The sequence below is a fragment of the Eublepharis macularius genome, chromosome 4 (assembly GCF_028583425.1).
Source record: "Eublepharis macularius isolate TG4126 chromosome 4, MPM_Emac_v1.0, whole genome shotgun sequence".
In the NCBI taxonomy this organism is placed as follows: Eukaryota; Metazoa; Chordata; class Lepidosauria; order Squamata; family Eublepharidae; genus Eublepharis; species Eublepharis macularius.
Window position 1 is genome coordinate 157996749 of NC_072793.1, and position 23406 is coordinate 158020154.

General features: G+C 45.4%; 2 protein-coding genes across 3 annotated transcripts in view; one reads left to right on the top strand and one right to left on the bottom strand.

Moving 5' to 3' along the window:
• LOC129328549 (killer cell lectin-like receptor subfamily B member 1B allele C) lies at positions 1-10006 on the top strand. The gene is made up of 6 exons (XM_054977681.1): positions 1-138; positions 795-896; positions 2261-2413; positions 3640-3794; positions 7816-7928; positions 9458-10006. Exons 1-6 carry the CDS (start codon positions 54-56, stop codon positions 9594-9596), a joined length of 747 nt encoding a protein of 248 aa, XP_054833656.1. The 5' UTR covers positions 1-53; the 3' UTR covers positions 9597-10006.
• Positions 4022-23406, bottom strand: part of LOC129328550 (C-type lectin domain family 2 member D-like) — a 25091-nt gene continuing 5706 nt past the window's right edge. Inside the window, exons 3-6 of one of the 2 annotated variants that reach the window (XM_054977683.1) lie at positions 23206-23289; positions 18891-19069; positions 17124-17221; positions 4022-4103 (exon numbers count right to left, since the gene is read on the bottom strand). In XM_054977683.1, coding sequence (XP_054833658.1) covers positions 4088-4103; positions 17124-17221; positions 18891-19069; positions 23206-23289 — 377 coding nt within the window. In that variant the 3' untranslated portion in view covers positions 4022-4087. Of the gene's footprint in view, positions 4104-13596; positions 14562-17123; positions 17222-18890; positions 19070-23205; positions 23290-23406 lie in introns of those variants that run through there. The other variant, XM_054977682.1, reaches the window with a different exon arrangement.

Below are 23406 nucleotides of genomic sequence, written 5' to 3' on the forward strand. Positions count from 1 at the left end.
TTTCTCAGTCCCTTCCACCACCACTGAAAAGACACTAAAGTGAATGTTTCCAAATGGACGATAAGGAAAACAGCATGGCTCTTAATAGTCAGTCAATGAAAGGGCAAAAGAGACACAACATTGGGCTGTCAATGCAAGGTAAGTCATGCTTCCTTATATGATGTGGCGGTTTCTACTTTGAATGCTTTTGGTGTGATTTTCCCCCATGCCCTGAAAAACTTCAGCTGCCGCCACACATATTAAGCCTCTATTAAAGGGACAGCATGCTTTCTCTAGATCAGCTGTCAACCTTACAAACAAGCCATGATGGCAATATTCTTCTGTTGTTAACTGCTACCAGCTGTCACCAATCAAGTGAAAATTGTCTATGAAAACAGAGATTCGCTTTTAGCTATTGTAGCTGCTGACTGCTGGTCATGAATCGCCACTGTATCGGATGAGACCTAATTCACGTTATGCTGGAAGCATAACTGAGGAAACAAACGGCATGTGTTTGTCTTGTCTGCAAGGGATTGGCCAGGTTTACCCATGTGAGCACAATCCCTAATGTTTAGCTGGATTTGCCCATATGATTAAATTGGGACTATGCTCCACAGAAGCTGTCTGTGTATCTATGGCATTTCTATCCTGCGTAGAGGATACGGCATCATTTATGTAATGTGTGAATTGTGGGTAAGAAGCTATGAATTAAGAATCCCCAGTTCAAAATTCAACTCAGATATGGCCTTTAAAAATGATCTCTTAGTATACATTTTCTGTACTGAGAATCTTTCTCCAAACATCTGATCTTGTAGCCACCCTGCCGAAACAGCCCCGCTGGCGTCAGATCATTGTGAGAATTGGATGTTCTGTAATGATCCTTTTAATTGGTGCTATGATAGCACAGCGTATTTGGGGTAAGTATGGTTTCATGTCAGTTGTTGTTGTTGTTGTTGTTGTTGTTGTTGTTGTTGTTGTTGCTGAATTTCTAGCCCACCCTCCTTGCATGGGGGCTCAGGGCGGGTTACAGCAATTTCTAGCCCACCCTCCTTGCATGGGGGCTCAGGGCGGGTTACAGCAATATAAATAGTACAAGAATAAAGAATTTAAATACATTAAAAACCAGAATCATCAGTACATATACATTCAAAATCTCAAGATGACAGCCCCCTCCACTATTCTCCAACCATAATATAAGCAAGGAGGGGAGAAGGGGTACAAACAGATGTCATCACTGTGACTTCACATGTGAGGGGGCAGATGGTTATATGTTCCCCCTGGTGGGAGACCGGTAGGGACGCATTTCTAGAGAAGCTAAGACTGGCCTCAATCATACGCTTGCTGGAACATCTCTGTCTTACAGGCCCACCAAAAGGATATAAGATCTTGGTGGGCTCAGGTGTCCTCCGACAGAGAGAACCATGAACTTCTTGGCAAGCTCATAAAATCCTCAGGATGAAGGGGTTCCTATCCCTGGACTTTTCCTACCTCTTTTCTAGCACTATGATATCCTTTATTACACTTACTTATGAATCTTACTACAGGCTGCTGACACTATAGACACATGATGGAGGAAGCAAGTAGAGTACTCTACCCTGTGTCGGATGTAACACATCCACACATAAGTTGAGGTTCTCCTCATTTCCCACATGTGTGACACATGATTTGGACCACAGTATATGTAGAAAAAGGCCTTCAAGACTTCCCTCCACCCTGCACCCTTTTCCTGGCTGAGATAGTCCAGGGAAATGCTATTTGGCCTGTTGGGGATACCATAGGTATCCCTGGAAACCACTAAAAAGCTCCATCTCTGGTCTCCTACCACCTCATCAGTGCAAGTGGGAGAACAGAAGGCAGCAATTGGGAAGATGATCAAAATGGTTGGAGCTGCTTCTCCAGTCATGGATTTCCTGGTGTCTCATCTAGCCTGAGTTGTATTCTTTCTGAGTTTTCACCATTCTGAATAATCTGGTATAATTTACAAAATTACCTGCTTAAACTCATTCCTGACACAAGATAATTTATGAATAAGTTAAACAGCACAAGCTGTAATGATTAATATCAGTGTGATGAAGTATGCTATGCTGCTTACTTCCCTCCACTGAGGGAAGTGTTTGCTTTTTTTCTTCCATCTCCTGTAATGCATAGCAGTATAATACTCTGGCAGTGAGTCTGTTATGAGAATGGGAGATTCCTATTTTCATCTGAGAAAATTTGGAAGGTATGATATTTTTGATTTTTTTTTCAATTTGATAATAATCTAGATGGGCATTATTTGCAGCTTTTCAGATGAAGCAACTGATGAATACCATGGAGAAAGCCCGTGTCCTCCAGGAACCCACTACAAAAGTAACAGAAAATAAGTCTGACCTGAAGAACTTTGTGTCTCGCCTGAGGCATGTTTTATGTCGGCCCCTCCACACAGGCTTAGTAGGTAATTTTATTTTTTCTCTCTCAGTGTCAAAGGACAAACACAACATGCATCAAATAATTCCTTTGAGCTTCATGTAGGCTTTGTACAGGGGTGAAAGCTAGTATAGGCTGGTATGCCCATAATGAAGTAATTCCTCCCATCTTCTACTTCAAGCCCTCCAGACAACGCAGTACTGGTAAGAAATTTAAGTTACTTTCACCCTGACTTTGCCTCATGCATAAACTGTTGGGTTGTAGATACAAAGTTCTAAGAAACACCCAGAAATGAAATTCAAAAGCCAAAAAATATATATAGTACTAGGTATACATTCAGATATCACTTACAATCCAGAGTTTGTTTACTACAGTCTTGAGCCTAGTTAGCAGCCATGCTTGCACACTCCCTTTCTCCTTCCCTTCCTCCCCTCAAATGGTTCCTGAGATTGGAGACAAAAATTGAGACTATCTCCACTTGTCCATGATATCCAGACGGGGATGCTTGAACGAAGTTGTGTTAGTTGCCATCTCAGTAACTGGCAACTATGCATTAATCCTGGCAAAGAAACCAGGTTGCTGAGATGGAATGTAATCTCAGTAAATGCCTACATTTGGACATCAGGAAGAAACTGGAGTTAGCTGAATAGATTCAACATCAGTCTCAGCTGGAAGGGAGAGAACATATGAGCCCAATAACTTACAAGGTTCATGCTCATCATGAACAGTTTGTTTCGGGCATTTGAATTAAGTCTAGAGCTGATTCTCTGAATTTTATTTGTTTATAGTGTTATAATCCCCTCTCTTGAAGGGATAAAAAATCTTGTGGGTCTTTAACTCTTAGAAACTTATACCCTGAAATTTTTGTTGATCTTTAAGGTGCTACTGGACTTGAACCTTGCTGTTCTATTGTAGACCAACATGACTACCCACCTGAATTTTTAAAAATTATAGCTTCTTTCTCCCTCATAAACCCCTATTATAAAGTACCAGCCAAAACCAAGAGTTCTTGTGTGGTGCTGGGGAAGGAGTCAGTCAGACACTAACCTTTTCAAGTGTCATTCAGATTCCATGCTTGACTGTGTAGCTCCATTCAAGTGCTTCAAAGTAACACAACTATTTGTTTCACCAAATGCACAAAGTATAAATGTTGGATGTCAATCCTTAAACATTGTGGTACATACAGGCAAATTATAATATTTAGCACTGTTTTGACTACACAACATTCTATGCATTCATATATTTTTCTTCTAGATAATTCCACATGCAAACTCTGCCCTCAGAACTGGTTGTTCTATGAGGACAAATGCTACTGGATCTCTAAAGGAAAAGGAAGCTGGAAGAAGAGTAAGGAAGACTGCACAGCTAGATCATCTCAGATGTTGGTGATGCAGAAACAGAAAGACATGGTGAATATATTCTAATACCCCTGCCAAACCATTCTTTAATTTTATATAGCTGCAACAGAGCAAAAGAATTTTAGGGTAAAGACAGAGAATATTTGTTTGTTTTATACATTTTTAGTTGTGTTTCAGCTAAGAAAAGTTCTGAAAGCAATTTATAAAATAGAAAATATAACTACTCTTTAATCAACAGGTTCTGGAGCAATTACTGGCTTTTGAATTGTTAGAGAAGCCTTGTTTCCTTGGCAGTTTGGAAGAGGTAGAAATCAAGATGCCACCTGCAGTCACTTTAGCAACTTCTACTGGAATAGCTCTCTGTTAAAATATCAGAGATATTTATAGTATTAAAAAAGCACACTCAGGGCATTCCTGAGCCCAGGTGATCTTAAAAAGGTAATGGTACAAGCACCGAGTCATTACTGACCCATGGGGGGGATGTCACACCACGACGTTTTCTTGGCAGACTTTTGTTACGGGGTGGTTTGCCATTGCCTTCCCCAGTCATCTACACTTTACCCCCAGGAAACTGGGTACTCATTTTACTGACCTCGGAAGGTTGAAAGGCTGAGTCAACCTTCAGCCGGCTACCTGAACCCGGCTTCTGCCAGGATCAAACTCAGGTCATGAGCAGAGCTTGGGGCTGTGGTACAGCAGCTTACCACTTTGTGCCACGGAGCTCTTTACCAGGTGATCTTTGCTTGACATATTCTGAGCTTTGCAACTGAAATAACATATTGTTTGATTAAAAGCATTTATAATATTCCTTAAAGTCATAGTTTTCTTAGAGACTGACAACAGTGAAAAACACAATGGACCCATCAACAAAAACTATTAATAATTCTACAGTGTATAAAACAATAACCAAGAAACAAAGAAGCCATTGAGAGAGGATTAAAACAGCAGTTAAAAGAGACAGCAATAAAATGCTCTGGGGAAAAACCCAAAATCTTAATCCAGCTCCCGGAGTTCAAAAGAATAAGTGTCAGGCAACTAGATACAGGAAGGGTATCTTATAGATGAGGAACTACCACAGAGAAAGCTCTGTCACCATACCCCAGTGATGGGAGTATGCAGAGGAGGGCCACTGATCTTGAGAGTTGGGCAAGTTCATACGGAAAACTGATTCAAAGTCTATTGTCTGAACTGAGTTTTTGTTTACTCTTCACATTTTGAGATATAAAGGTTGGGTGTGGTCAGAGCTGTGAGCTTTTTGGCGCAAACTAAAAGGCAAGAGCCAAAGGGCTCTTGGCCTTTGGTTCTTGGTGCAGGGCTCACAACCTATGGTCAAGAATGAAGAAAGAGTCTTAAGAAAATGGAAGTCCTAGAGTGGTTACAGAGGGTAGATGCTCCTGGTCTTTTGCTTTTCCAGTGGCATACCACAGACAGGCTATGGTATATCACAGAGACAAAGAGAAACTGATTGGTGTTCCCTCTGGGTTTTCAGAGTGTTTCTCCCCCCGCCCCCCACTTAACACTGAAAAAAACTTGAAGAGGATTTGAAAGGTTGAGTGGAAGACTAGTCAGTTACAGGAGCACAAATATTTAGGATCAAAGGGTTGCTAATAACATACTGAACACATGCATATAGAAGCCTCCAATTTTTGTAAGGTAGTGGCGGTGGGAGGCAAGGAAGTGATATGAAGTGATAACTTCAGGTTAAAAAAAATGAAGTTAAATTAATTAAAAATGGTAAGAGGATGTGACTTCAGAGGAAAGGAAGGAGTGAACCTGGATATCACATTGCTGCGGAGCTCCCTTCTTCTCTCCCATCCCCGCCCCCCGCCCCTCCCTCTGCAGGCCCTGTCCCCAAATCCCCAAGGAATTTCACGGACTGATATTGGCAACCCTCAGCGAGACCAGTATACTTGATTACAGGTGGGAGGCTGGGACTGTCAAGCATGAAAAGCTTTTTGCCTTAATAAAAATATACACGCCTATGTGAACATGACCATAAAAAACTTATTACATTCTATCAGGAAAGCAGTGGTACATGCCAGGGCTTGCCGCGGGCGCCGCTGGACGGGGCACCAGCAGGCCTGGCTCTGACTTCAAGGGGGTGCCAGGGATACTGCAGGACCCTGCTCTGTGGAAGGAGGGGCGGTATACCTCACCCAGACTCCCTCTCAGTCCACTCGCTGGCCTGCTCAACCTGACCCCATCATCACTCCTACTCTCCTCCATCTCCTCCTCCGTCAGCTTTCCTCCTCCCCACCTCGCGCTCTCTCACTTCTCTCCACTCCTCCATCACTCCTACATAACCCACCCCGAACACTCTTCTGAGCCAGCTTTTATAGGGTTTCCTTTAGCTGCCCCCGCCTTTCCTCTCCTGATGCCGCCCAGCTGTGGCTGCTCTCAGGTATTCCTTCTCTTTCACTAACTCCTCCTGGCCTTCCCTGCCTCTCTAGCAGGGTGGGGCTGAATATGAATGTGTCCCAGCTGAGGCTTCCTCCAGGTGTGCTTCCTTTTCCTTCAGTCTTTCCTGCAGAACTGGGCTGGCAGGGCCTTTCCAGGTGATGCGCCTCGGCCGTCTCTGCCTCTGTTCACGAGGTGCCACCCCAGCCGGCATCTGGGCTGCCTGTCCATTGGGGCTGGGCGTGGCTGCGCTTCCCTGGCCTTGCTCTTGAGGTGCCACCCCGGCCGGCATCTGAGCTGCCTGTCTATTGGGGCAGGGCGTGGCTGCACTTCCCTGGCCTTGCTCCTGAGGTGCTGCCCCGGCTGGCATCTGGGCTGCCTGTCCGTTGATGCTGGGCATGGCTACCCTTCTCTGGCTGGCTTCCCCCTCTGGCTCTTCCTCTCCCGCACTTGCTGCTGGCTGTGTTGTCTTCACTGGAGCTCCAGGGCACCCTGACTCTACTGCTGGGGTGCCGTGACTGCTCAGCCGCGGACAACTGGCTGTTGAGGCAGCTGGGCGGTTGTCTCCCGGGGGTCTCCCGTCCTTTTCTCCAAGTAAGTCCGGGGGCTGGGCTGTGGACCCCAGACAGTGCATATGGTGATAGTTTGATGGGATACTGGAGAGAGGCTTTCACTATGTGGCTAGCATAGTTTTAGTATTGCCAGCTGAAAGATCAGAGGTAGAAAGCATTGTGAGATTGGGGTTGGTGAGCTTTGGAAAGCTAGTCTCCCAAAATGAGGATTGACCCACAGAGATCCTCCCACTTGAGAGGGGTTTGAAACAGCCTGATTGGAGGAAACATGGCAAAAAACGGAAACAGGGGAAAGCAGCCTATGCTAAGTCTCCTGCTTACTCGCTCTCATTCTTGGGTGGGGGAACAGGATGCAAGGTAACATTGGACTCGGGATACTTTCTTTTTGGTTTTATTTCTGCAATTCTCTGCAAGCTGATACCTTTTGTATTTCATGTGTGTTGGTCTTTTTTGATGTGTGCGAGCGCGTGTGTGCATGCTCAAAGTGCCATAAAGTCACAGCCAACTTATAGTGACCCTTTAGGGGTTTCAAGGCAAGAGATGAACAGGGTTGCTCCTGTGTAGCAGCCCTGGACTTCCTTGGTGATCTCCCAAGTTCTCACCAGGGCTGATCCTGCTTAGCTTCCAAGATCTCACGAGGAGGGACCATGCCTCAGTGGGAGAACACCTGGTTCACATGCAGGAGATCCCCGGTTCAATCCCTGGCATCTCCAGTTAAAAGGATCCGATAGCAGGTGATGTGAAAGAGCTCTACTGGAAATCCTGGAGAGCTGCTGCCAGCCTCAATAAACAACAGTACTGACCTTGGGGGACTGATGGTCTGATTCCGTGCAAGGCAGCTTCATGCATTCATCAGATCGAGCTAGTTTGGGCTTTTATTTAACTAGTAGAATGATGATCTCTTGCAGGAGCACCTTGCATATGGAAACTCATTTGTTGCTAAGGAGTCATAGGACCGATTGTTGTTTTATTGCTGGCTGGGACATAGGATGACTGACATTTAAGAAGAATCTATACCAACTTTCTTTTTTGTAGAACAAAAAGGGTTTTGAAAGCCCCTACCTTTTAAAACAGCATAACCAGACTAGTTATTCTGCTTACAGGCTTTTATCCAACTTATTAACGAAGGGATGCAATTGCTGTGGATTGGATTACAAGCCACATTCCCTGAACAGAAATGGACCTGGGTGGATGGCTCTCCATTAGAAGACAAACAGTGAGTGTTGCCTCCTACCGTTTAGACTGAACTCCTGTGTGCACATACAGCTATCTGTAGCTGGGTTTATTTTTGAATATGCAAAGGTCAGAAGTAGATTCCAAATGGGGGTCTGCAAGAAAATACTGCATTTTTCTTGCCTTCTCAAGTATTATTAAAAAGTCTTATATTGAAAGTGCAGTTCAGGACATGAATTATGGGGATCAAGTTAAAAAAATAACCCAGGACATTTTTAATTGAATGCCACTTGTAAGACTGTAAACTGTTTGGTTAATAATATATAATTCACTATAAGAATTAAAAACAAGTCCTTAGGGGAAGGGAACTGGATCCTTCTATCCCCTCCTTTTTTTTTCTGCAGGCCCTCACATCTGTACATGCCACATGGGGCAGTTTCTTTATGGCGCTGAATTTCAGACTAGAGATGGGCATGGAACGGAAAAAAACCAAACCAAACTCGGTTTGTGGTTCGTTAATTTCCACTGAACACGGAACACGAATTAATGAACTCGCCCAATTTCTGAACCAGTTCAGAGTAGGGGCCAGGATGGCCCCCTTCATGCTCAGAGAGCCCATACTTGCAGGGAGTTTTCAGTGGGCTCTCCTCCAGCCACCCTCCAAGTTTCATGAAGATTGCAATGCAGATTGCCAAGTTATAGAGCCCCAAAGCTGGTGCTCCCAGGAAAGTCTTGGGGGGGGGAGGTGAAAAGCTAAGACTAGGATGGGGGGGGGGGAGAAAGGAAAAAAGCACCCTTTCCCCAAACACCTGCCCAGTCCCCAGTCAGTAAGAAAAACAAGAAAGCAAGAGAAAAGAGGCTTTTCAGCCCCTTTTCCAGCAGCCAGAAGTGGAGGCCAAAGATCCAAATTCCAATCCCAACACTACAGCCAGCCACCAAGCTCTCCTCCTTCTCCCACTCTAGAGAAACTGAAACCAGGAATCACACGGCTTCCTATTTATGGAAAAAGCCAAGAGATTGAACAACACAGGAGCACTGTGGCTGGCAGAAAAACCTGCCTAACATGGTTTTGGAAGGAAGAGATTGGTGTTACCATGGCTGCTGAAGGCCCATCTCCTCAGTTGCCTTGGAGATTCTAACCCTCCCCGTCCTTTTTCTGGCTGGATAGGCCAGAGTAGGAGCTCTCTAGTTGGCAGGGACAGCTGCCAATTAAGCCTGGAGGCCTCAGATTGAGGGCAAGCTAAAGACTGACACCGTTGCCTGGGCGAGGGAGTATTTGGCACCAAAAATGTCCGAACTGGCAACAGAATGGTAAGAAAAGTTTATTTGGTTCAGAAAAACATGGTCCTGTGGAACACGTGGTTCTTTGACTACGAACCAGCCATTCCATACGGAATTTTGTTCCATAGTTTGTTTTGTGCCCATCTCTATTTCAGACTATCTGGCTTTTAAAAGCCAGATTGCAGATTTTTACACCATAAACTGCAAAGTACCTCTGTAACCATCCAATTAGCCAAAATGATCAAACGTTATCATTTGAAAATGCTAGAGACCTTCTCTTTTATTCCACAGATCCCAAGAACTGGGCCCTGTTGAAAGAAACAGCTGTGGGATGCTGAATGGGAATGAAATTATTTCTGAAGCCTGCAGTACTATAGCCGCATGGGTCTGTGAAACAGAATCTCTTGATATAAGCAATAATAAAATGTAAAGGGCAAACGACTGTCCTGGTTCTGCCATGAATGATGACTCAATAGTGTGGCGGAGCCAAGGTGCCCAACTTGGGGGCGCCCATGGGCCTGCAGGCACCTTTCTTGGTGCCTACCAAGTGTTTTAAGAAAGTGGGTAGGGCCTGATGGGTCTTTTGTTCTGCAGAGCTTCTGATTAGCTGTGGAGATTTTTGAAAATGTTGCTCTGACAGCAGCTGCCACCACAGCACAAGGATCTTCACTGTGTGATTGAAGGTAATCTGTGTATATTCAAGGAAATTCTTTACAACAGTATGTTCATTTTATATTCAGTACAGTAAGATATAATCATTGCTATATGATAAAATGTGAATTGTAAATATGTTATTTATGAATGTGTAATAATTCAGAAAATGTATACGGAATGTAACAATTGTTTATAGATACCTATCCTTGTAAAAGTTATTTGTATCATTGAGATTTTAAAAACAATAAACAGAATCTGGAAAAGCTGAAGAGTTATGGTATGAGTTTTGCATGACCTTATGCCCTGATTTTTTGGAGTTATCTCCCTCTCCTGTTAAGGCACTTTTGTAGTTGGTTGTGTCTCCTGACCTGGATAGGCTAGGAGAGCCTGATCTTGTCAGATCTAAGAAGCTAAGCAGGTTAATAATTGGATGGGAGACCTCCAACGAAGACCATGGTTGCAGAGGCAGGCGATGGCAACTCGAGGGCTGGATTTCATTTTTTGTCCCCTGCGGTGGTCATCTTGTGGTTGCACCCACCACCCTGTGTCAGAATTCCAAAGGCGACTACAGCCTCAAGGATTGGGGATCCCTATGGTAGAGAAACAACACAAATGCCTATAACTCCAGCACGCCATGCAGAAAGGCTCCAGTGTGAACAGAGCCCTCTATCCATGAATAACCACACAAGTAGTTTGCACTTTTTTTTCTTTTCTCGAAAGAAGAATCTCACTGAGTCTGCCTATGGCCATACCGCCCTGAACACTAACTGGGTCTCCACATGATGATAGTGACCTAATGTGGGGGCACTATTCATACATGGGGGGTGGTCTTTGCATTTAGAGGGGAGGCTCTCATGCTGTTTTTCCTCCCTGATATTTTAATGCCACTTCACTAGTATCAACACTTGCCAGTGCGAAAAGCTCATTTGTGTATTGTATTACCCACCCAGAATAAAGGTATTTTTGACAATGACAGCCTAACTCAAAAAGCTGATGCGTCAATTCCCAACTGAATTCCAAGCTATAGAAGCTTTTTGAAGTGTGATAACTCTTTTATCTTGCACTGCTCTATAAATGTGGGATTGAGGGAGGATGGGGAATGGGCACATTTCAAAGGATCTTCCTACCCAGAGCTTCTCCTTGACTGTATGTCATTGGCTCACAGGTGGCTGAAGCACCTAGATGATATCACAGAAGGGGGAAATGGCCTACTGCAGTAAACAACATAAGCTTGGGAATAATGATGAAATGGAGTTTTCTGCTAGTCAGCGTTTTAGAACTGATCTGAGTACGGTTTTGGAGTGAGTGTTTCAGAGTCTCTCCCACTTCTGGAAACTCTCTGTCATGAGTCAGCCCCAGCCTCGACTGGCCACCTTACCTATTGCCTCAGAGTCCACCTCAGAAGATGAGCAGGAAGGGCCAGCAGGATCTTCTCTAGAGCCAGAAGCCCTTGCAGAAGCTATTGGAGAGGAAGAGCAGTCAGAAACCACTGCTGCTGCTCCAGAGGGAATTCAGCAAGAACAGCCAGAAACCTCCACAGAGGCTGTAAGAGACAAAGACTCCCCCAGGGCAAAAGCGAAACCCGAGCACCTGGGGCCAGCTGAAAGGAGGAAACTTAGAGACAAGACAGCTCTGTAGGAGAGATGAAGGAGTGGCCGTTTACAGGCACAGCACTGAGCAGAGCTGTTAGAGAGGCAACAGCTGTTCCTCATTAGGACAGCATAAAAGGGAGACGCCGAGGAACCCAAGCGTGGAAGCAACTCAGCTCGCCACTCCCTGCTACCAGAGCCCTATGCCTGGACGCTCTTGCCTTGCCCTACTGCTTGATTGGACTTTGACCCCGGCCTGCCTTTTGACTACCCTTCTGCCTGCTTCTCCCTCTGACTGTCATATTGGTCCTGACACTTAGCCTGACTTCTTGACCCTGGTTTGCTGCCTTCTGGACTACTGACCTCCTGCCTGTTGTGTTCAGCCCTGCAGTACCAGTGAGCCTCCTGCCTGCAGTGCCCAGCCCTGTGCGCAACACTCTCACTGAATCTATGTAAAAAATGACACCTACAATATTTGTTTATAAATATTTGATGTCTGTTAATAATAGGGGCTGCAGGGCAGCATCTTGTTTTCCTTAATGGCATTCACCAATTGGATCCCAGGGGGAGAGGGCCCTTATGCAATTAATTAACTCCATTGGTGGGGAGGGGGAATAAGCGCAATACACAAGTGCATTTCCCCCTCCCCCAGCACTATCTGGGCAATGCCACTGTCTCCCTGCCAACTGGGTCCTTGCAAGGGAAGACTGCTCCCCACCTCTCAACTTCAGAAACATTTGGAAGGGGAAAATGTGAACGTTAGGTATTTTTTGCGGTACTACCCAGGCTCTGGTTACCCCAATCAGGGCACTTGGAAGGTCGGTTGCTTTGCAAATGGTTGTGTATGCAAACGGTCTGTCCAATAAATTGAACTTGATAAAAGCTCTAGAATAAGCACTATTGATTAACATGGGACTTACATCTGAGTAGACCTGTTTAAGGAGGAATGTGCACCTTGGTTTGTTTTGCAGTACTTCCTGGGTACTGGTCTGTCTTCCCTACCCCCATCTGGGCATTAGGTTGATCACTGGGAGAAAAAGTGCTGCCTTTGGGGGAGTGGAAGTGAACCGTTCAATCAATCAAACTTGAAAAAAAAGCCCTGGAAGATTTCACTCAGGCTGCAATTCTAAAGCCACTTCCCTGGGAGTAAGCACTATTGAATAACATGGGACTTACATCTGAGTAGACTCGTTTAAGATTGCTTTGCCTGCCCCCTCCCCTATTCCAGCTGCCAAAACATTATTTAAAAACAAACTATCTACATTAAGCTTCAGTTAAGCCCCCAGGGAGTCATTTGCCGATTCTGCCCTTTCAAAAACAAACCTGCCTGCCCACAGCAAAAGAAAAACATATAGAAAAAACAGGGTCTGTTGGGGGAGGGGGGCTGGGGTTCAGACAATTATGCTGCCTGCCTGCCCTTGGGCAATGGAGACTGGTGGTGATTAATGCGAGAACACCCCATTTTGCATCAGAATGCTGAGCATCGAAAGGAGGGATCGTGGGAACAAAACGGCAAAGCCCAAGGAAACATGGCGGCAACAGCAGGATGCAAAAGTAATAATTCATTGGCACGATCATCAATTAGAACAAGAAAAAAGTGAACATGAAGCAGGATTGTTTTTAATACCACCAACCCGCTACCACTTTGCCAACCGGTTTCCCACCATAGTGTGCACATGCCAACACTCGCCTTCTTCAGGGTCCATTGCGTGGTGGGGGGCGTAGTGTAACTGAGGAAAAACTCAGTGGGTTGATAGTTTAGAGGGAGGGGGACTAATGATTGATGTGCCTCAAAGGCTCGTTCCACCCCTCCCCTGAAAAGAAGAATGTGCACATGTGCTGCCTCCCAACACTCACCTCAAAGCCTTTCCTAAAGCATTCTTTGGTGTCCATAAATACCAAATGCCATTAGTCTGTGCATCCAAACTTGATGAAATAGCAGGATTTGAAATCTTGCTGTTCTCTATGACTGAAGAAGGGAGCTTGGACTCTCGAAAGCTTACATTCTGAAAATCTTGTCGGTCTTAAGGTGCCACTGGACTCAAATCCTGCTGTTCTACTGCAGACCAACACGACTACCTACCTAAACCAAACTCAGTGGATCAATGGTTTAGAGGACCGACTGTGTTCTGTGTGGTTTTGGTACCAATATAAAAACAACAACAACAGTTTATTTATATTCCTCCTTTATCACCAAGTTTCAAGGCCAATTACATACTGCAAGTGAATACAGTATAATCCATAACGAGGACATTCACAGCAAAAATCAAATATGATCAACAGGGAATTCAATGAGAAAGAGATACAATAGAGTAAGGTAATCCACACAGACCAAATCTTTCTGAAATAAAACATAATTAACATGAAAGAATGAACATGACACCTTTAGCAACGTCAAACTACCTAGTAGGAGTGTATCTACATCAGCAGACAGTACCCAATAGCATAGTCTACGGTCCCTGTCCCTTAGCAAGGTATCTCTTTGAACCATTTCTTATGATATAATCTGAGTAGAAAGCCTTCTTGAATAATTCAACCTTGCATCATTTTTAACTGAAATGGAATTTTTTTTTCATTGCACACCCCTAGGAACTACATAGTGGGATCATACAGCAGCAGTTACTACATAGTAGTAAAGTTTATAGTCCCTGTTCCTTTAATGATTTATCTCTTTGAGACCACTTTCTTCCAATACAGCCATCCTACTGGAGTAAAAAAGCACCTCTTGAATAATATAGTTTTGCCTAGTTTGCAGGAAGCCAGTAGAGTGGGGACTTTCCTGGCCTCATCAGAGTTCAGGAAGCATCAACCTTGTGTCTGCAGGGAGCACCTTTTTGACAGCTGCCTGCATCATAGGAAGACATTAGCTTGGAAGCTTCCAAAATTCTGGAACAGAACCTCCCCTTCCCCGGCATCCATTTCTGTGTTAGCACCCATCTCCTGCTCTCCAAGTCCAAAAGGCTGAGGCTTCATTGCCTTGAGGTCAGACTGTCCTGGTACATATTATGTCATAACATCCATGTTACATCTTGACATAGCATTTCTCTTCCACTTTGCCGCAGATCCAAAATAGTTTTGTGCTGCAACTTGAGGTGCTGGGAGTGGCTTCAGTGCTTAGATAAGCACAGTCTCCTTCACCAATTACCTGCAGCCTGCAATACAAACACCATAAAGCTTGTTTCATAGAAGAGGTAGCAGGCCTGCCATACCCCTTGTGAGGATGGGAGATTCCACCAGCTGCCATCCCCCCTGCCACCGCTCACCTGGCCAACAGGGAAAGAGGGGACTCATTGGCATGCTCCTGCGCTCCCTGCCAATGTAATAATGTCACTGGGAAATGCACTGATATCACTTCCCTTGCACATGGAGTCGTAGAGTTTTAGCCCAAAATCCAGAGTGGTTCCTATGGGCCAGCAATGTGATGATGTCCAGGGCTGGATTGAGGGAGGGTAGGGGGGTAGTCTGCCCCTGGCACCACCAAAGAGGGGGCGCCAGGTGCAGCTGCCAACTGCCAGGAACGCACCAGTGGCAGCATGGACAGCTGAGTGGCCGCCTGCACCATTTGTCTGCCCAGGACAGAGAGCGCACAGCAAGCTGGCTGCCCTCTCATCCGGGGAGGCGAATGGCACGGACAACTGGGAGGCCGCCTGCACCACTCGCCTGCTGGCTTGCCGTGCGTTCCCTGTCCTGCGGGGCAGGCAAATGGCGTGGGTGGCCTCCCAGCCCAGGGCTGGATTGAGGGGGAGCAAGGGGGTGGTCTGCCCCCAGCACCGCCAAAGAGGGGGCGCTGGGTGCAGCTGCCAGGAACATGCCGGCGGCAGCGTGGGCAGCTGAGTAGCCACCTGTGCCATTCGTCTGCCCAAGACAGGGAGTGCACGGCAAGCTGGCTTCCCTTTCAGCTGGGCAGGCACGGAGGGCTGGGAGGCCGTCTGCACCACTCACAGCTGGCTTGCCGCGCGTTCCCTGTCCTGCGGAGCAGGCGAATGGCATGGGCAGCCTCCCAGCCCAACATGCCATTCACCTGCCCGGCTGAGAGGGCGGCCAGCTTGTCCCAGGTGCTGGGAACCCTAGATCCAGCCCTGATGATGTCAGTTCTGGAAATGATGTCATTACATCCACGCGAGTGCACAGGACAACCATAATTCTCCCCCCACACCCTGTGGTCCCCCCATCCCCTGTTAGTTGCTAGGGGGGCCTGAGGTAGCTAAGTCCCAAATGATATAGATATCTCTCTTAGGCAGGGCCGGCCTGCCCACTGAGGCCAGCGAGGCTGCCGCCTCAGGGCGCTAAGGTGCTGGAGGGGCGCTGGCCCGGGGGCAGGAGTGCACGCCATGGAGCTGCTGCCACCGCCGCCAGCCAGGAGCGCATGCTGGTGGTGGCAGTGTGGGGAGGCTGAGCAGGCAGCCTCCCCTCCAGTTGCTCTGCGGGCCAGGTGCAGCTGACATTGATGTCATCACGCAGGCTGGTGTGTGCGCGCGCACACAGTCAGCATTAAGCTGCCTCAGGTGCTGACGACATTGGAGCCAGCCCTGCTCTTAGGAGAATAAAGTTCAAAATGGTTTTCAACAACAGGATTCATAGAAGTTACATCCAAACTGGTTATCACTGAACATATTTTGCAGATGAATTCATGACAACCCTGCTCTTAGCTTTGCACACCAAAATTGCTTGGAAACAGTTTATTTATATGGACCTTTTTCGAGGGAATTTTTGCACAATCCTTCCACTTTTTGATTGGTCAAAAATGTATTTTATTCCTTCCCTTGACATGCCAACTACTGAGAATGGGGTCCTTTGTCAATTCTGCTATGATCCAGCTGCTCAGATTACCCTACTGTCTGAGAATAGGGGCGGGGCCAGTAGACTTGTACAAACAAGGAATGTGCCACAGGCCCTTCCTTCAAAGGCAAGGAATGCATTTCCTCTGTCATACACATGCTCACAACAGCAGCAAAGTCCAGGACTGGTCTGGAACAGTTTATCAGAGATGGTGGCAGTACTGCCAAAAATCAAGGGATCCAATACTGTTCTGAGGTGCACATAAAGCCCCTTTACTCATATGCATCTACAGCAAACCCAATACACTTCTACACTATCAGCTGAGGAAAGCTTGATATGCGCTTTTTCAAACAATACCACAAATCGGACTGGGAAGAAGTCTATTTATTGAAAATATTTATATCCTACCTTTCCACATTGTGTCTCTGTTCAAACCTCACATTCAAATCAGTGTAAAGGCCTTCAGTTGTTTTATGTGGTTATCAAAGACACTTTTGAGTCAATTGTTATTTAAACCCTGGTGACTAATCAATGTATTGCTCCAGTGACTCAACATGGCAATCAGAGTTGCCCCAACCCAGCTGAGCTGGGGAAATTTTCCTTTACTGGCACCCATTCTAGGTGAAAATCCAGTCACACAACTGATCACTCACAACAAAAAGCCAAAAACAGGAAAAAAAATTTAAAAAGTTAACTGACACTCATTTATTATCGCTGAGACCAAGGTTCCCCAATGCAGGTGGCGAGCACATGTCTACTTTGGCCCCAGGTCTTTGATATATAAATAAAAACGTGTTCTTATGCAGAATTATAACATTCAAAGGAAACAAAGTGACCTAGCCCTCTATCTGTGAATAGTCAACCTGTCTAAAAAGTAAGCATTTGGATAGTAGAGGCTTTCTACTCTAGATCATTAGAGAATAAAGAAAACTCACGTTGAATTTTCTCCATTTGTCCATTTCCAAGGCTGATTTAGTTCTCTTCTGAGACCAATCCAAAACGGCGCTTTGCCTTTATGGCGCATCACAAATTCCTTTCAAGACCAGAAAGAGTGTATGTTAGAGCGCTGACTTGCAATGTGGCAACTGAGATCATCAGTTTCTTTCTTTTAAAACTGCACTTACTGATTTTTTAAATTTATTTTATTTACATCATTTATAATCTGCCTTTCTCACTGAGACTCAAGGCGGATTACCCAGTGTGTGTCAATACAATCAGTATGTGTGTGTCAGATACTTCAAAGGCATTCCAATATATATGTAACATTGGCGATGCTCTCCCTGATGTTATTTAACATCTGCATGTGCCCCCTTCACCCAGCTGGTGCAGAGTTTCAGACTGGGTTGTCATCAGTATGCTGATGACACTTTGGAGGCCGTGACTAGGTGGCTGAAGCAGAGCCAACTGAAGCTGAATCCTATGAAAATGGAGGTCCTGCACCGGGACCATAAGCTCTCAGGCTTGGGGATCCAACTTCCAGCCCTTGACGGGGCATTGCTTGCACCAGTGCAGGTGGTGAAGAGTAGAGATGGGCATGAACCGAAATACAAACCGAAATTAAGCATGAACCAGGCCGGTTCGTGGTTTGCGAACCATGGTTCGTCAAATCCCACTTCTGATGAACCGCCACGAACTTTAGGCTGGTTCATTTGGTTCTGTTTTGGTTCATGAATGCAGACAGCCTGGTGCCAATCAATCAGTTTCCTAGGCAACAGGGGATGGACTTCCTGCAGACCTTCTGCTGACCTGGAAGTGACCTTCTTCTGGCTTGGAAGTGACTTTCTGCTGACCCGAAAGCAATGATTTTCTGACCCCGGATGTGACATTTTCATGAACCAAACCAACCAGTTCGCAAACCAGGGGCAGGTTCGTGAAAGTTCGTGGTGTGTGAAATTTGACAAACCACGAACCGCATGGTTTGGGTTTTTTTTCCGGTTCGTGCCCATCTCTAGTGAGGAGTCTGGGCATGGCACTGGATAGCTCCTTAACAATGGAGGCCCAGGTCAAAACAGTTGCCAGATCTGCATTTTTCCATCTTCATCAGATCAGGCAGTTTGTCCCAAAAGGCTGTGGCAGTGTGCTGGGTCTCTGCTTGCCTTCAGTGTGCTGGGCCAAGCACAACTTCCCTCTTCCCCCTACAACAGTTTGGTGCACCAGCATCTCAATATTGTGTTTCGCATTCAAGGGGAAAAGGTTGCCCCCCCTTCCCCAATAAACATTTGCAGCTGGACTAAGATGATGCTTATATAAGTTTTGTATGGAGCCTCAAAGATTTCAGTTGTTTCCTCAAGCTGCCTATTCCACAATGAATCATCTACCCATTATAAGAAAATACTTGTAACATCCCAAGAAGATATTAATGAAATAAAACAAGTGTCTTTCACAGAGAAGAGGAGCGTGGATAGGAGGGAAGGATGATCAATAACTCAAAATAAAAAATGGTCTATATTAACTTTATTTTGTTTAAAATTGCCTCCCACCAGCATTTCCCCCCCAGATGTGTGATTATCAAGGTAATCAAGATAATCCTACATGGCAATTGATGGGATACACACACTTCATTATGCACACACAACGGTTTTCATTTTTTTAATATACTGTGTCTTTTTTTACATGCATTTGTGTGTCGTTTGCATATACTGAGCTTCAGCAACCCCTCTCTGTGTCACAGATGCCTGTCTAACAGAGTTGGTGCCTCTTACCGTTTCCAGGCTGGAATTGAAAATGAGCAACAAGCCATTCTGTGATGAACAGAAGCTCTGGCTGAAGGTCCAATTCCGTTTTCCTTCTGAAAAGTAATAGCACATTCCTTGGAATCCAATCCAACCAGATGGGCAAGGTGGGACCATTGGTGGCGGCTCAGATCTTTGGTTTGCTAATGCTGAGGGAAAAAACAACAGATGCTTTACAATGTACTTAATCTAACAAGGAAACAGACAGAGAAAAAAGGCTGACAGCACAAGATCAACTAACTGCCCTAGATAACCTTAACACATGCATGACTTCTCTCTTTCCACCCAGCATTTATGAAACATATTCCAGAGGTGGTCATGTTGATCAGCTGTAGCCAAAAGAACAAAGTCTTGTGGCAACTTAAAGACCAGAAAATTTATTAAGGCATACAATTTTATGGGACAGAGCTTGGGCAATCATTCCCTGGACTCCTTTATAGTGACCCTTTATAGTGACTTATACTGACCCTGTCAAGGGGTTTTCAAGGCAAGTGAAGAACAGAGGCGGTTTGCTATTGCTCTGCAGAATCAGTCTTCCTTGGAGGTCTCCCAGACAAGGACCGACCGGGGTCAACCTGCTTAGCCTCCGAGATCTGACGAGATTGGGCTATAGTATTGGGGTGGCCACACTTGCTTAATGTAAGAGCCACATAGAATAAATGTCAGATGTTTGAGAGCCACAAGACGTGATGCATTGAAGTGACTTCAGATGAAGAGGTGGGTTTGGGGGAGTGACATCACAGGAAGGGGTGGGGTTTGGGTGCAATATGCTGGCAGTGATATCATCATAAGGGGTGGAGCTTGGGAAGAGCCATCACCTGACCTTTGACTTGGAAGTGAAATCACAAAAGTGATGTCACGTCTTTGCTAGGCTTCACCCCCAAAGTCCCCAGTTAATTTCTGAGTCAGACCTGGCAACCCCAACATTTTTATTGACAATATGAAAGACATGGAAAGAAAGAAGGAAAAAAGGAAAAGGGAGGGAAAGACATGGAAGGAAAGAAGGAAAGGGAAGGAGGGAAAGACATGAAAAAGGAGGAAAGGAACTAAACTAAACTGTATGACCATGGCGATACTCAGAGACCACCGGGAGCTGCACAGTATGTCTAGAAGAGCCACATGTGGCTCTCGAGCCGCAGTTTGGCCACCTCTGGGCTATACCATACTGCTTTCCCACCTTTCTATCGTTTATATTGTATTGTTTCTGTATTCCATACAGCCTTAGTCACTAACTCTTTTTTCCCCTAGTGGGCAACATTGGGATAAGAAAGGAGGAGGTTGGGTCTGTGTGCCGCATACCTTCACCTGCAGAAGTTGCCGGTCAGATGCGACTTCCCACTTCTAGGTTTGCTTGAAGAGGGAGGTGGCAGAGTGGGCTGGATGTAGGCTAGAGGCTTTGTTTTGCGGACCCATACAGTTTTAACATTTATTTAAAGTCAAGGACCAGCGCCTCATTCCGAGACGAGGGAATGAGAGACTGCAGGCAGCTGTGCTAAAAAAGGCTGGGGCAGAATCTAGCAAGCATCCAAGCCTCTTATTGGCTCCTCTGCTTTCTGTCTTCCATTAGATGAGTCAAAGGGTCAGTGCCTTGTCCAGAGGCACAAGCCGCTTGGTAAAAAGTGGATTTTAGAATTTCCAGTTCGGGCTCTGTTAAAGTTGCAATGGAAGTATGGAAGGAGACACTCCTCAAAGCTATTGACAAAATTTCTCATTGCCGATCTCTCCCACTCTTGCAGTGAAAGCCAGGCCCATGATTCACCACAGAGCTGGTGATTTAAAAAGGGCTGGAAGACATCTTGAAAGATGGTGGTGGAAAATGTATGGAATCTGACAGAGCATGCTACAGAACCCACTGGAAGACTTATGAAGCAGTGGCAATAGCAGCATTTTTCTGCAACCATTGCATCAGCTGGTGTACATCCATCCCAACTGCTTAAGGTATCTTGACATCTTTAACTCTTAAATCGGAGCCCTTACTGGCTCAAGAACAATGAGCCGTGACACGTTTGCAAAATTTTGATGATAAAATAGCTTCAATATGCTCTGATCTGAATGCCAGCTGTAATATAGGTGAGGCAGAAGTAATGCTAAACGCACCATCCAGCCTGCTTTTGAATCATTTTGATCCAATTACACTGACAGAGATTGACAGAATTCTAGCATCTGTGAAGGCCACTCCTTGTACACAAAATCCTTGCCCATCCTGGCTGCTAAAAGCATGTAAAGATTACATAAAGGAGCCCTTGATGTCTATCATAAACCAGTCACTAACTCAAGGTACCTTCTGTTGCCTCTCAAAGAGGCTGTCATCTGGTCCCTATTTAAAAAACCATCCTTAGACAAAAAATGATATAGTCAATTGGTGGTTGTTGTGGATTTTCCTGGCTGTATAGCCGCGGTCTTGGCATTGTAGTTCCTGACGTTTCGCCAGCAGCTGTGGCTGGCATCTTCAGAGGTGTAGCACCAAATGACAGAGATCTCTCAGTGTCACAGTCTAGAGCTGGCATCTTCAGAGGTGTAGCACCAAATGACAGAGATCTCTCAGTATCACAGTGTGACACTGAGAGATCTCTGTCATTTGGTGCTACACCTCTGAAGATGCCAGCCACAGCTGCTGGCGAAACGTCAGGAACTACAATGCCAAGACCATGGCTATACAGCCTGGAAAATCCACAACAACCATCGTTCTCCGGCCGTGAAAGCCTTCGACGATATAGTCAATTATTGCCCAGTTTCTTATCTGCCCTTTCTAAGCAAAGTGGTTGAGAGAGCAGTAGCTGACCAACTCCAGGCCTTCCTGGACAACTCTTGTGCTCTAGACCCTTTTCAGTCTGATTTTAGGCCAGGCTACGGGACGGAGACTATTGAGGCATTTGGAGGCAGAAACAGGTATTGGGGGATGTGCCTTGGACTGTTTAAATCATTCCTCATGGAACGGACTCAAAGGGTTGCTATTGGAGACCAGCTATCCTCAGTGTGGGAATTATCTTGCAGGGTTCCACAAGGTGCAACCTTATTCCCCGTGTTATTCAACCTCTATATAAAACCTTTAGGAAACACTGTTCACAGCTTTGGAGCTCCCTCTCTTCTGGTATTCTGCAAACTATGCAAAACTGAACTGTTCAGGATGGCTTTCTTCTAAGATTATAAGCCTGTGTCATAAGAAGTAGTTCAAATAAGTATCCTGGTAGGGGACAGAGACAACAGACTAGATATGTTCCTACTGGGGAGTTTGACATTGCTAAAGATTTTAATTATGATTTGTTTCAGAAAGGTTTCACCTCTATATTCAGCTTTATGCTTGCTCTCAAATTTACCACCACTGTACCCTGTTGCACCTGTTTTTCACTGAATGTTTGCTGTAGTGGTTAAGAGCTGCAGGACTCTAATCTGGAGAACTGTGTTTGATTCCCCACTCCTCCACTTGAAGCCAGTGGGTGACCTTGAGTGAGTCACAGCTTCTCGGCGCTCTCTCAGCCCCACCCACTTCACAGGGCGATTGTTGTGAGGATAACAATACACACTTTGTAAACTGCCCTGAATGGGTGTTAAGTTGTCCTGAAGGGTGGTATATAAATCGAATGTTATTATTATTTATTGTTGACCATACTGTATTTTGCTCAGTGAACATTCTAGCTACTATATTGTTGAAGGCTTTCACGGCCAGAGAACAGCCGGAGAACGATGGCTGTTGTGGATTTTCCGGGCTCTTCAGAGGTGTAGCACCGAAAGACAGAGATGTCTCAGTGTCAGAATATGACACTGTCTTTCGGTGCTACACCTCTGAAGATGCCAGTCACAGCTGCTGACGAAACGTCAGGAACTACAATGCCAAGACCACGGTGATACAGCCCGGAAAATCCACAACAACCATCGTTCTAGCTACTGATTATTTTGTATTCACTTGTAGTGTGTAACTCACCTTGGATCTCAATGAGAAAGGCAGACTATAAATAAAATAAAATAATAATAATGTAGTGTTAAACACTTGAGGATGAACAAGTTTTATATTACAGAGATACGGGGAAATATTATGCTCTGATGCTCAGTTCAATATTCTGCTGTAGGATCAGATGGTAGATTGGCCCAAAATAGAGTTTTTACTCATATTCTCACAGCACCTTAGAGGATCATCTCATCCTATTCATCAGGTTACCATGGCTGAACACCAGGGAATACTCATCCACAAATGTTTTTAAACTACCAGCTGAGGATATGTAGTTACATAAAATACAACCAAGAAGCAAAATGTCAAGGAAATAACACAGAAGTCTGGCCAGCTTACCATCTGCATATATGACCAAGAAGACGATTACAGCAAAGACTACGACAGCTACCACAATGATCGTCTTTAAAGATTTATCCTGTGCTGAATTGCAGAGAGAGAGAGAAAAAATTGTTAGTTCTCCTGAGTCTCTCCTCACAGAAAGAAAAGGTAACATCTGCATGAACAGTTTCCAGAGTCCACAGAGTCTTGGGTAGGAAA